At 44.1% G+C, this 15,048-nt stretch overlaps 1 protein-coding gene across 1 annotated transcript in view; it reads right to left on the bottom strand.

The window, feature by feature from the left end:
* Nucleotides 1–15,048, bottom strand: part of MAPKAP1 (MAPK associated protein 1) — an 826,525-nt gene that overhangs the window by 475,114 nt on the left and 336,363 nt on the right. Inside the window, exon 6 of the mRNA XM_085613805.1 lies at nt 5,799–5,975. Within this exon, the coding sequence (XP_085469931.1) occupies nt 5,799–5,975 (177 nt within the window). The remainder of the gene's footprint in view (nt 1–5,798; nt 5,976–15,048) is intronic.

A 15,048-nucleotide genomic window follows, 5' to 3' on the forward strand; every position in this document is an offset into this window, starting at 1 on the left:
CTTTATCACCCTTATGAATCGCTCTCTCTGTCACAAAAGCAACTGCAGTAAGGCTGTGAGTAGACTCTTATGCTGTGCGCTCTGATGACCCTCTTGTACCTTTCACTGATCACAGGCGCCCCAGACTCCTCCCTCCACACCCAGAGCCGTTCATTCTAGCTATGCCCGGTGCGGTGAGTCGGTGTCACACCGGTGCCGGCCCCGGAGGCAGGGAGGGTCGCCCAATGAATGCATCACAGAGCCTCACTTCATGATCATGCCTGCGTGCGAGGTAGGCCTCTGTGGGAGTGGAGGCACACAGGCTTCCAGTGGGACAGACACAGTCTATAGATCATTTCTCAAGTCACCACTTATCTAGAACTCCGAATTTTCAGAGACCACTACCTTGAGTTTCCTTGTGAAAACATTCACCTTCAAACTGCTGTACTTTTCACTTTTTCATATGCACTGCTAATCTTTTTATTTAGATCCTTTTGTGACTATTAAAGTGCAATTTTCGAAGCTGGAGTCATTCACTAGGATTCTCCTTGATGATGGATATTGGATTATGGTTTCAATACAGACCAAGCACATTCCGGTCGATCCACCTTTAATGAAGCCAACGCTTTCTTCTAATTCACTTTACAAGTAGAATGCTAAACTGTGAGATGTGGAAATACATCTGGAGGACAACTTCACACAGAGCATGGAATACACAGCATGACCTAGAACAGATGCGAGTCTATGACCTATATTGTGAGTGAAGAAACTCATCTTAGGGGCGCGTTCAACGTAATCTCAAGGGCCCTTCACGGTACGAAAAGTTTGCTACTGTCAATTACCTTTAACATGTTTTGTTTTAAAAAAAACAAACTAATGACCCCCCCCCCCCCCATTGGTGGTTTTCTTCCACTTTGTGGGGGGCTTTTTTTTTTCCTCTTTAGGTCTCGCGAGCCAAAGGCTCAAGAGACATTTTATATCTGGGCTTTTCAAAGTGCTGCCGTGGCCTAAAGCTACAGTGCACGTGAACGTGCACGCGCGCAGCGCCATGTGTCTTAACTCCGTCGCGATCGTAATCACGATCACATTCACTTTCGCGGGCTCCTCTGTTGCTGGCATTCCTCCCTCCCTTCTCGCCCAGCCCTTCTTGTTTAAAATGTGTTTCCTGTCTCGGCTCATGTTTGGATGTTCGCGTTTCCTGCTCGTGTCGATGTGTGTTCAGCTTCGGTGCCCGTCTGTGCCCCCCCCCACCACTCGCCTGTTGCATCTTGCCACGTTAAAGCCCTCCTCCCACCGACCATGCTTTAACCAAGTAAGTGTTCTTTGTCTTTCATTTAATAAAAACCAATTAATCACAACTTTACAGTGGTGCGCACCAGAGAGCAACATCTAAAGTGTGTTCCCCGTTTACTGGCATCCTCTCACGGCCTCGTAAATGCTGGGGACTTATTTTTTTTGGCTCCTTCTGGTCACCTCTCATCCCCTTCCCCGACCCTGCTGCACGTGCCCACACCTCTTCACATCACGCTACTCTCCTTCACACACTGCCCCTTCTCTCCCCTCTTTTCCTGATGCTGTTGCTTCCACCGCTCGTGCCCACACCTCTTCCTCTTCACATCACGCTACTCTCCTTCACACGCTGTCCCTTCTCTCCCTCTTTTACTGATGTTGTTGCTTCCACCCCATCACAAATTCTCTCTACCCTACTTTTCTCCGTGCAGCCCCTACCCCCGCCCAGCTATTATCCCCTGCCTCAGTGTTCCGAGCCGTGCTGCTCACCCCCCGTCCCGGACGCTGTAGACACTGCTCTTGAATGACTTGCTTCGTGTCATCCGCTTGTCTCTGCTGTATGACAAGCACGCGCAGCTCCCGCCCCACCCACACAGGGATGCCGGCTGCACGGACCAGTAATTCCTCCCCAGCAGAGCTCCCTTCCACTTAGGGATCACATCACCTCCTCTGACAGCTCTATGTAGGAAATAAACCCTCAGGCGATGTGATCCCTTTCATTACGACGGGCCTCTTTTAGACTAGGCACTTTTTTTTTTTTTACATCAATCGGAGTTTACCCGAGTATTGATTCACTGTAAGCAAATGTGCAATTTTACATATATAGTCCCCTGCACCATATTCTATCCTGCTTCTTGGCGCTACCAGCGTTACCGAGATAGAAGGGAGTTGACAAACTGATTAGCCCAAGATCACACATTGTAAGGATGCAGATACGTTGAAAATACAATTTAGCTCGTCGCTTTCCACCGCCGTCTTCGCACTCTTCACCACCAGGTGATATCAGATGCTAATATCAACTGGACAGCACTTCTCTTATCGATATTGCAAGAGTGAAGGCGAAGTCACGCACAATTGAAGGTGGTGTACAGAGCAGTGGCATACTTTGCAGACCACTCACAGATTTCCCCATCAAGCGTTTTAACCTACTACACTAGCTTAACACCTCTCTTTTGCGAGAGACTCCCCACAAATATAAAGCGTTTTCATGATTTACATTTTTCATTAATTTCATTTTCAATGATTTAGATTTCAAAATAATCAGATTAGATGTAAGAATATTGATGCCACTGACAGATGAGGTAGCGAATTGAATGGTGGGGAAATGGCATAATGTGGGCAGAAGGGAGAGAACCAGGTAGATATGGGGGGAGAGGGGGTTTCGAGCCTTTCAGCATTTCTTAGCTCAGGCAGGGCACAGACCTCCATGGTGCCCCATCCGATTCCTTCTGCCCGCACTGCTAATAGTTCTAAACCAGAGAGCAGCTCGCGCCTTTTTTGCCCTTTCCACCTTTTTTGAAACACGGATAGGTGATGCTTCTGGCACCCGATACACTATGAGAAAATAAAACGAATAGTGCTACATGTCTTTTGACGTTTCGCAGCACTGTAAAATTTAAATACATACGTGAGCACACTTCGTTTTACTAACTTTGAATTATAAATGCAGATCTCTGCAGACGAGAGGAAGTTCAAACTGGTAAACCGATATAGTACACCCACCAACGCTCATCACACCGAGCTCTCGAGGTGCCTTGAGGGATGTATGTCGTTACAACGCACACTTTTACAACGCATGCACTTACAACGCATTTTTTACAACGCACAATCCATTACAACGCATGACATTACAACGCAGGACACTACAACGCATTTCTAAAAACTACCTTTACAACGCATTTCCATTACAACGCATACTACCTTTACAACGCATACCATTACAACGCATAATATTAAATTGCATTTAAGGTAAGTATTAGATAGTATAGGGTTAAAAATTACTATTCTAACTCCAGGGGGTGCAACAGTAGGGTAAGTGTTGGATAGTATAGGGTTAAAAATTACTATTCTAACTCCAGGGGGTGCAACAGTAGGGTAAGTGTTGGATAGTATAGGGTTAAAAATTACTATTCTAACTCCAGGGGGTGCAACAGTAGGGTAAATGTTGGATAGTGTAGGGGTAAAAATTACTATTCTAACTCCAGGGGGTGCAACAGTAGGGTAAGTGTTGGATAGTATAGGGGTAAAAATTACTATTCTAACTCCAGGGGGTGCAACAGTAGGGTAAGTGTTGGATAGTATAGGGGTAAAAATTACTATTCTAACTCCAGGGGGTGCAACAGTAGGGTAAGTGTTGGATAGTATAGGGGTAAAAATTACTATTCTAACTCCAGGGGGTGCAACAGTAGAGTAAGTGTTGGATAGTATAGGGGTAAAAATTACTATTCTAACTCCAGGGGGTGCAACAGTAGGGTAAGTGTTGGATAGTATAGGGGTAAAAATTACTATTCTAACTCCAGGGGGTGCAACAGTAGGGTAAGTGTTGGATAGTATAGGGGTAAAAATTACTATTCTAACTCCAGGGGGTGCAACAGTAGGGTAAGTGTTGGATAGTATAGGGGTAAAAATTACTATTCTAACTCCAGGGGGTGCAACAGTAGGGTAAGTGTTGGATAGTATAGGGGTAAAAATTACTATATTATGCATTGTAATGGTATGCGTTGTAATGGTAGTATGCGTTGTAATGGAATGCGTTGTAAAGGTAGTTTTTAAAAATGCGTTGTAGTGTCATGCGTTGTAATGTCATGCGTTGTAATGGATTGTGCGTTGTAAAAAATGCGTTGTAAGTGTAGTGCGTTGTAAAAGTTGCGTTGTAAAGGTTGTTCCCCGCCTTGAGTGAGGGGTGGTAGTAGCACTCCCAGTTCATGTTTGCTTTTGTAGTTATGCATTTGTACATGACGTAGAACCGCAAGTCCCACAATGCACGAAGAAACACATGACTGAAGAAGTGTTAGCTGCTCCCTGGGGTCGCTGACATTTGCGGTTACTATTCACGTTAACTGGTAAGGCGCCACAGAGGGTTAATGCACCTGCTACAACAGCTGAAGGCAACAGGCTCAGATGTCACCTAACACTTCTGAGACTCGTACATGAAGAGAACCTTTAAGTATAACCTGGCAGTACGCCTCCTTACAGACTCTGCTGACAACACTTCAATGCCCATCCCTGAGAATCACACAGGTGTAATAGTGGCAGTGGCGTAGCTTCCACTGGTGCAGCAGGTGCAGTGACACCGCGCCCAGAGGCCTGAGGGGGCCGTCAACACCGATTGTTGCTTTTTATTTATATTGCCGACAGCATCCAGACGGCCCATGTCCTTTCTAGCGCCCATGTCACACTGGCTACGCTACTGAGTATTGGGGAATGAGGTCTTTTGTGAGGGTTACTGTTACAGCCTCCATTATAAAGTGCTCAAAATTTTTCTAACTGTGGGATCTCGAAAATAAACACACTGATCCCAGGCTGGACATCGATTTATGCAGGGGATTCCGCAAAGGCGCGAAAAAGAAATCTTGTATGAACTTATTTCAGCTTAAGGATTTGACAGGACATTTGAATTTTGGCCAAACTAAGTAATTCCAGACTTTTCATTGTATGTTTACCTATTCGAAGCCTTACTTGGGTGAGTTACACCATAACCCCAAAGCTTGTTTCTCCAAGACTGAAAGCAGCTGCCCCGTTCACGGACCCTCGGGGCACTCCGGTCACCAGGCCCTAGATAAAGCTCCAGGGCACCCCCAGCACATGCTGCAGGCCCCAGGCACTGTTCGCTTCACCTATGCAGAGCTGGACTGTGTCCTTCCGTCTCCTGCCAACTCGCTTGTTACTAATTTAAAGATATTGCCATAGCTCATGACAATGGCTTTTTAATATAGTTTATAAAACAAACACATAAAGTCAGGCCATTATCATTTAGAATGCCAATAGATACTATTACATTATTAATAGCAACGCAAACTGCTCACACTTCCCTAATGCGAGACCTATTGCATTGCAAATGCTTGTTTTTTTTTACTGGCGGTGAGGGACAGAAAAAAGGACATCACACCGTTTACACCAAAGAGGGTGAGCGGTGTAATGCCCTTCCTCCAATGGTCTGTACTCCGCTAGGCAGTCGGAGGGGACTTGGAGCTCGTTCAATGGCAAGCTTACGGTCTGCCAAGCTCTAAATGAGGTGGGCAAACCAAAGCTTTGAAAGGAAGGGTGCCTCGTCAAGTTTAAAATAAAATACCTGTCCGCCAAACTCTACGTCAGTCCCTTAGGTCAGTCACTTAGTCCCGCCAGTCACTTAACATCTAGAATTACCTACTGCTGCAGTGTGGTCACCAACTTCACCATACCACTGCACACAACCATGGTGTACATTACGATCACTGGCCGGAGAAAGAGTACAAGGTTATATGGCCGAATTCGAAGCGGATAGTGGACAGACGTTTAAAGTAACCTTGGAGCCAGGCGTCAATACTTACATTCGAACAAAGAGTGACTGCTTGGCAGCCAACCCGGGCGAGGAGTACTTCTCCACCAATGCCAGTGTGCTGAAGCCAAACTTGTGCATGGGCTCGTTGGAATCCAGGGGCGGAAAGTCAGTGTCGACCTCCCCATCATCCTCAGCAATGTGAAGGCAATAGGCATCAACGTTCTCGCTGCAAGAAAGAGAAAGTTCAAGTAAAGCGGAGTGAAGCCAACCACACTAGTATGTTTGATGCTTCCAGACCAGCCATGATGTCTTTGCTAAAATGGACAGAGAACTGCACAGGTATTTTACAAAAATCAGTGACATCACAGCATAATACACATCACAGAATTATTCATTGGCACCCTATGGATCAAGACATTCTGGCTGCGAGTTGTTGAAAAACAATTTCCATTCGGCAAAGAAAGTTAATACAATAGAGAAGAATCACATCAGAAAATGTAAGAAACACTCAGAGTAAATTTATGTCGTGCTATCTCAGAGTAACCATGAGTTTTACCAAAAAAAGTCAGTCCATTTTGGTTTTTATTAGCTCATTACACAGCATTAGATCACCGGAAAGAACCCCAGTCGTTCATTTTAAATTGCAAGTCTTTGTGGAGAAAAGTTTTTTCAATGACATTATTCTGTGTTTCTCCTCCATCGCCTCTTTGTGCCTTCAATACTTGCTGTTCTGCTGCCTCGAACATAAAATGTATACAGACTGCACATACGTGGACCAAATGTGCCATTGGAAGTGTGAAACTAGGCCAGACCCAGATTGTAAAGAGTTACAAGAAGCTACATATGATGTCACACTTGACTTAATACAACTTACGTATGTCTAGAGTCAAGTGTTCTAAAATAAGTTAATATTGCATGCGATGTCGGACAAGGATACATACTACTTATGGGCCAGTCACCAACCACCTAAAGCTTAGTAAATATGTTTGTAATATTGGAATTTTCAGCAATACACACTGTACAAAAACAAATTGATTTCTACCAAATGATAAGCCATAGCAGACAAAAACATAGCTGAGAGGGGGTGCATACTCACTGCAGAAAACTGAATGACGCCCTGGAATGCCTCACATTTGAATCCTTCAAGGCCTTGGTCAGCCTGTCACACTCAGAGGAGTCGCAAAATAAGAACAGCAGCAACGTATGCATGGAGAGGCAATTCCATTTCTAGAGTGTGCGTTATATATGATTATTATTAATACGAGACTCGAATCATCATCAGATATGATCTGCGCTAGTCTTCTAGAACATGAAGGAATGCAGTGACAGAAGTATGTAAAAGAGGTTACATTCTGCGAACACTGAACAACATAGATGGTGTTTTTCAGTTGACAAAAAGCTCCTCTAAAAACATCTCAAAACAAAGGCGGTGCACTCACACAGCTTTATCACTACCCAAGGAACCGTTTTGTGGAAACTTAGAACAACAACAGATCGTGAAAAACAGAAGTGTGTAAACCTGCGACTTGCAGTTCGCATGCAGCTCCTTGATGCCGGTTCATAGCTCACTGTGCTATAATAGAGGGATTGCAAGATATGAACCAGAAGTAACAAAAGGATTTCTCTGTCAAAAGCAGTAACCCAATTACTGAGCCACATAAAATACAGATCTGTGATCCCCACCTTACACAATGTGCTTGCAGCAGGCACTTCAACCCATATGCTACTGTAGGAGTCAAAACTAGACAAAACAGAGCTATCCTGGATCTGCTTCCCAACTACTCTGCGCTCCTAGTTTTACAGCACTGATGTATCTGGGCCAGATTACCAGGCGTATGATGGCAGGGCCATGTGACATTTTTTGACGTTGAGATACCCCCCACCCCCCCCACCCCTCCCCCTCCTGCAGAACTCTATGCACTGTGAATCCTCACTAAGGAAAAGCAGCCTGGCATTGCAATCCCAAAATGTTTACCCCAAGGAGAAAACCCAAGCCCTACACCCACACCAAGTTTAGGGTGTTAACTCTGGCTTCAGTACCTGGAAGGGATTTTACTCGGGCACTTTTTATAGCAACTCTCCGACCATTAGAAAGTGCAAGAGAGAAGTTTACGAATGTCCACAATCTACAGATGAGCATTTTTTTAAAGTACGGAAGGGACCTCAAGATCTTTCAAATTTTCCTCCTTTGACTTGCATGGGTGCCTTTAATTTCTCCATTGTGCCTGTTGCCTTGCACTTCTGGGAGACAGTGATGCAGGTGACCAAGAGAAGATAGGACATTCGTTTGATCGCTATGGAATCCAATATGTATGCACGGTCTTGAATTCAATCCCCCAACAAGTGGGAGCTGAATACCCGCAATATCTTCTTTAATATGGATGCACATTTCAATCTATTTGTCTGAGTTTAGAGGCCCTAGAATCAGACTATAGGCAACGCCCCTAACACATTTCAGAATCCCAGAGTGTAGCCTCCAGTGACTCGCTGTCATGTACCAATGGAAGCCTAGTATGGATTATGTTACTTACCCAGTAAGCATCTGTTCTTGGCATGTAGAGCTGTAGATTCACATGCTTTGCATACTCCTGCCATCTAGTGTTGGGTTCGGATGTTTGCAAGTTGTTTTTCTTCAAACAAGTCTTTCCCAGTCACGAGGTAAGGTGACTCCTCCTTTCTGTGATAGTGCGCATGGGCATCAACTCCACTGTTAGACTGTTTTCCCGCAAGAGGGTGAGAATGGAGTAAGTAAGTATAGTACAGAGATGTCCATGCGTACGTAATGTAAATAATAAGAACTGCAACAACCACAGGTGTCCGGGGAGGCGACAGAGCACATGTGAATCAACAGCTGTACAAGACAAGAACAGATGCTTACAGGGTAACTAACAATCAGTTTGAGGCATGCTTGCTATAGGTCCACATGCTTTGAATTGATTATATAGCAATATTCTACCAAAGCGGTGGCTAACCAGTGGGTGATGAAGTGGTTTGAAAAAGTGTTTTTAGCACTGCTTGTCCTACATTAGCTTGTTGACGTTCTCAGACATCCACACAACAATGTTTGGTAAATGTGTGTGGTGTAGACCATGTAGCTGCCTTACATATGACAGCTATGGGAATGTTCCCTAAAAAGGCCATATATGCTCCTATTTTGTGAGTAGTGTGTGCTCTAGGAGGTATAGTTAAAGTTCTTTTAGTTTTAGCACAGCAAGTTTGAATACATATGACAGTACATCTAGCAATACCAGATTTAGAGATAGGATTTCCTTTATGAGGTGGAGCGATTGCAACAAAAAGTTGTTTTGTGAAAATCTTTTGTCCTATCAATATAGTATACCAATGCTCTTTGTACATCAAGAGTATGTAGGGCCCTTTCTGCTACTGAATCATGTTGAGGGAAAAAGACAAGTAACTCAACTGATTGGTTAATTTGAAAAGCAGAAACTACTTTTGAAAGGAATTTAGAGTTTATACGAAGAACCACTATCTTTAAGAAGTTGAAAGAAAGGTTCTTCTAAAGTTAATGCCTGTAACTCACCCACACGTCTCAGTGAAGTGATAGCAATTAGAAAGGCAACCTTCCATGAGAGAAACTGCATTGGACAATTGTGTAATGGTTCAAAGGGTGGACCCATAAGCTTTGTGAGAACAATGTTAAGGTTCCAGATAGGTGCAGATGGTACCCTGCATGGTATTATTCTTTTAATGCATTCCATAAAAGCTTTAATTACTTTGAATAGAGACAAATGTTGCCTGTTATATAGATATACAGCTACCGCTGCAAGATGTAATCGAATAGATGTGTAAGCTAAGCCAACTCGCTGTAGATACAAAAGATAACAAATAATATTTTGTATAGATGCAACAAACCTTTTCCCCTTTGCTGCATAACATGCTCTAGTGGTAGGTTTTCTTGCTTCTTTCCAGATTGTCATACAATCTAGTGGTAGGTTTAAATATCCAAACTCTATGACTTTAGGAGCCAGATCAGTAGATTGACCTCCTTGGGGTTTGGATGTCTGATTTCTCAATGGCTCTGTTTGAGAAGGTTGGAAGTGAGGTGCAGTTTTTGGTGTGGCACAACTGACAGTTCACGCAGTCGGTCGACATGACCAATGACCAACTTCCCTGCCTGAAGGGGAAACCTTTGACGAGCTTCCCCCCCGACCTGCGAGGAGGTGGAAACCTTATAACACACTGTGAAATCGGGCTCCCCTCTCGATGTTATACCGGCCAAAGTCTCCTCCTGTCTCGCCAAACAATGGTCTGCTCCTATTTGTTCCCTTCTTAGCGCGTCACTGAAGGAAGGTCATTTACCACCGGAATGGAAGGCAGCACAGGTCATCCCACTTCACAAAAACACCAAGGCCTCCATGAAAGATCTTCCGAATCTAGGACCAGTCCCCCTCTTAACCCTCCTGAGCAAAATTGTGGAAAACACATTAATAAACATCTGTCAGACCATGTCGAATCGTCAGGCAGCCTTGATGTGTCGCAGTCAGGCTTTAGGCCTAAACACAGTACTGAGACAGCCCTGGTATCTGTCACGGACAACATCAGGCTAGCACTAGATAGAGGTTAATCCACTCTACTGGTGTTGTTAGATCTCTCGGCCGCATTTGACACTGTTGACCACCAGACTTTGCTCAGGAGACTAGAGGAATCTGAGATTAGTGGAGAGGCCTTGCGGTGGCTAACATGTTTCCTCTCTAATAGTTCCCAGTCAACCTGGGACCTTTTTGATCTAAAACCAAGAAGTTGACCAAGGGAGTGCCCCAGGGCTCTTGTTTAAGTCCCACCCCATTTAATATCTATGTCGCTCCCTTGGCCGACCATCCGAGGACGTATGGGTTCACGCCCATATCATATGCGGAAGACACTCAGCTTACCTTCTCTTTTAATAAATCCTCCCTCCCTGCTCAGACCAACTTTTCTTCCGCCATGTTAGCAATATCCCAATGGATGCGTAACAACTTCCTGCAAATGAATGCCGGGAAGACCGAGATTATGTTCTTCGGAGAGGCTTTATTGCCGTGGACACCAGAATGGTGGCCTGGGGAGCTGGGTGTCTCTCCCGTCCCAAAGACATCAGTAAAAAACTTTGGGGTCCGCATTGAGCAGACCTTGAACATGAAGGAGCATGTGACCCATACGGTCAGCTCCTGCTTTCATGTGCTTAGTCTGCTGAGACGAGTCTTTCCTTTTCTCCCAGACTCCACATGGAAAACTCTCATCCAGAAATACGTTAGTTTTGAGTCGACTTGACTATTGCAATGCTCTGCTGGTCTCGGCTAACGAGTCCTCGCTGGACCGCTTACAGGTGGTCTGGAACACAGCAGCCCGGCTGGTATTAAACGCCCCTTATAGATCAACCTCTCTTCCGCTTCTTCAACAGAATCACTGGCTTCCGGTGCGCAAACAAATAAAATTCAAGGTTTGCTGCATCGTTGATAAGGCGGTGTTGGGTAATGGTCCAGCCTACCTTGCGGAGAAATTTAACAAATACATTCCCCTTAGGGATCTTCGCTATGGTTCGAAATCCCTCCTCAAAGTTCCCCGGATTAACAAACCAAGGACAGGCTGTGAAAACATAAAATCTGAATCTCTCGTTTTTTAATTCAGCTGTGCCTCATCCATGCTCACCTCTGTCCTGTTTTCAGCCTGCCTCTATCCTTGACACCACACCTGCATAAACATTAGGTAACAAATCTAAATTGAGACATTGTAGGCTGCGTAAACATGCAAAGTCAGCGCTAAAGAACAGCTGATGTCTGCACTGGGTTTCTTGTGTTTGTTACACAATGGTAAAGCCTTAGATAAAGTTTGCTCAGATAGCCTATCTTGTTGTACAGCTTCAGGACGCGACAGTTACACAAGGCACCAAGGTTGTTGATTCTTACCGATTGTCTCATTTGTGTGTTCTTCCCAAAGCTCTATTTACCTCTGGACTTTCCTTGACTGATCTTTATAAAAACCCATGTAACCATCGTTCAGTGTGCTCTCTCCTTGGGTATCTTGATGGTACTTGTCGGATGGAGACCCATTCATGAATGCTTAATAAATGACCTATGTATGAACTTCGCTCCAGTGTTGAGTCCTCCTCATTTGTAAAGAACCCGTGGCGAAGTGGTGACACTGCACCAGCAGATTATTAATTAATCTGCTCCACAAGGCAGGAAAGCTTTCTCGTATCTTGCTCCCCGGTACTGGAATCTGCTCCCTATTACATTGAGGCAATGCCCAGACCATCTCCAGTTTAGAAAGTCCCTGAAAACCATCCTGGTCTAGATTCTTTTCCTGATGCTAGCACCCTTATGTATGCCCACAGGCGCAGAGATACCCCTTTGGGGGTGATTCAGGCGCAATACAAACTCAATATAAATAAATAAAATAAATAGTAGTGTGGTGAACCATGGTTGACGAGCCCTTGTGGGCGCCACTAGAATTAGTGTGAGTGATGTCAGTCTGAGTTTCTTTAAGTAAATATCTCTGACCAGTCCATCCATAGGGCATTGCCTTTGGATAGATGGTGTGGGAATCTGGAGGCTAGGTTTGGGCATTTTGTGTTCCCTGCTGTGGCAAAGTAGTTTAACTGTGGGAATCCCCATTGTTAGAAGTACGGAAGGAGAATCTGGGGATGAAGTTCCCATTCTTGTACTTATTGCCGCATCCTGCTGAGGTCAGCAAACTGGTTGTGCATTCCTGGAAGGTGTTCTGCTAGAAGATTAATTTTTTGATATATCACCCAACTCCAAATGGTCTGAGAGAGGCGTGACAACTGTAGAGAGTGGTAACCCCCCGCCCCCCCCCTGTTCTTGTACATAGTACATAACGGTCATATTGTCTGTCCGGACTAAGACAGCTTTCCCAACTAGATGAGGCTGAAAAGCTTTTAGTGCTAGTTGAATTGCTAGAAGCTCCAAGGAGTTGATGTGGAGACTTATGTGTTTGGTATCCCTTGACCTGTTCTAGATCTGTTAATTGACCCTGTGATTGATTCCACTGATGTGCTAGACATTCCTATAGAGGACACATGAGTAATCTTGCGTGAGGCACTATTGTAATGCATGATGCCATCATTCCTAACAGCTGCATGAAAGTCTCGACGGCTAGGTACTTGTTGGCTTGAAACTGTAGTAATAAAGTTTGAAAGTTTTGAATCCTGGCTGCATTGGGAGAAGCTAGAGCTGTGTAAGTGTTTAGCGTTGCTCCCAGATATGTTTGCAGTTCTGAGGGTTGAAGATGGGATTTTTGTGCATTGGCTGTAAATCCCAATTGATGGAGAATGTTTATGGTAGCTTGAGTGTGTTGTAAACACTTTGTCTGTGTGTTGGCTTTGATGAGCCAACCGTCCAGATAGGGAAAGACATGAATTTTCTTGTCTTCTTAGATGAGCTGCTTCCGCTGCTAGACATTTTATGATTTCTCTGGGTGCAGTAGTCACTCCGAATTGATAGTCGTTTTCTGCTATCACAAATCTGAGATATTTGCGATGTGCTGGTTGGACAGGAATATGAAAGGATGCGTCCTTTAAGTCTAGTTTCGACATAGTTGCCTTGTTGTAGAAGTGGAAGCACTTGTTGAAGGGTAACCATGTGAATGTGTTCTGACAGTATGTATAGGTTTAAGGGCGTGAGATCTAATATTGGCCATAGAGTCCCGTCCTTTTTCGGAATTTGGAAGTAAAGTGAGTAGACTCCTAATCCTTGGTGTTGTAACGGAACTGGTTCTATAGCTCCTTTTGTTAGAAGAGGTTGTACTTCTTGTTTGAGGAGCTATTGGTGTTGTGATGAAAGCTTGTGATTGCAAGGTGGAATATTGGGAGGATTGCTGGTGAGTTCTAGGCAATAACCATGTTGGATAATGTCCAATACTCATTTGTCTGTTACTGCTTGCCAAATGAGTGCTGTAGTCTTCTTCAGACAGGTGTCAGGTGTTCGGGAGAATTATAGGTAAGTCACTGTTTATTGCGAGATGGAGAGGTATGTGTTGAGTGTGCCTTTTCCTCTGCCTTTGAAATTGTTCCCTCTGTAACCTTCCTTATAGAAACCCCAGATGAAGAGAGTTGCGCATTTGATTTGTATGAGGACATATTTGAATCTAAGGGATTACTTTTTGATCCCCCGCTATAGAATGAGCAGCGAAAAGAACCTCTAATCCATCCAATGATGACTGAAGTGCTCCCAAAGAGTTTTCTATTTCTGTATCTTTTCCATTTTCTCGAGTGATACATCCACTTGAGGCCCAAAGAGGTGTTCCTTGTCAAATGGAACATTTGAAATAGACTGTTGAACCTCTGGTTTAAACCCAGAGATTCTGAGCCATGCATGTCTTCTAAGGAGAATGCTGGTGTTAATTCCCCTTGCTGCAGTGTCAGCAGCATCTAGTGCACATCTAATAGAGGAATTAAATATTAATTTTCCCTCTTACACTAGTTCCCGTCCTCTATTTTTATACTCTGGGAGGTGTTGGAGTAGCTCCTCCATTTCGTCCCAGTGGGTTCTATCAAATCTCACCAATAGTCCTTGTGCGTTGGCAATGCGTCAATGGTTGGCGGATTGTGCAGCTATTCTTTTGTCTGATACATCAATTAACTCAAACTCTTTGTCTGGAGGAGGTGCATCTGCTGTAGTTTGAGAATTTGCTCTCTTCCAAGTATTGGATACCAAAAGGGAATCCAAAGGCAACTGCCCCTTAATAAAACTTGGGTCAGATGGTGGAGGTTAGTATTTTTTTATTGACCCTAGGTGTTAATATACGGGCATATACAGGGTCTTTAAACATATCATAAGCATGTCTCCTCATGCCTTTCAGCATGGGTAAACTCTGAGTTGTCCTATGTGTAGAACCTAATGTTTCAAATAGAAAATCCTCTTCTATGGATTCTTTGTATAGTGTAACCCCATGGCATGATACTGCTCTTGAGATTTACTCCTGGTAGGCTGTGTTGTCATCAGGAGGTGATGGTTTTGCAGGGTATAAATCATTATTCATAAGTTGATCAATATTATAATCATTCCAAGAATATGTTGGTGATGAACCTTTGTCACCCCCCTCTTCTATATCAGGCTGTGCATGTGGAGAGCCCTGTGGTGTGATGTTTAAGGGGTCTGAGCCTGGTAATGGTGCAAGTGGTAGAAGGGACTGAGGGAAAGGGTAGATAGGACTTGTAGCTATGTGCTTCTTTTTTAGTAGAATTTTGTAGCTTGTATCCTCTGGAAAAGGCTTTCTTGTAGATAGTATTGCAACTTTTGCCAAAATAGGTCCAATATTTGGATTAATGTAAAAATAATTTT

This window comes from Triturus cristatus, chromosome 1_2, assembly GCF_964204655.1.
Source record: "Triturus cristatus chromosome 1_2, aTriCri1.1, whole genome shotgun sequence".
NCBI lineage: Eukaryota > Metazoa > Chordata > Amphibia > Caudata > Salamandridae > Triturus > Triturus cristatus.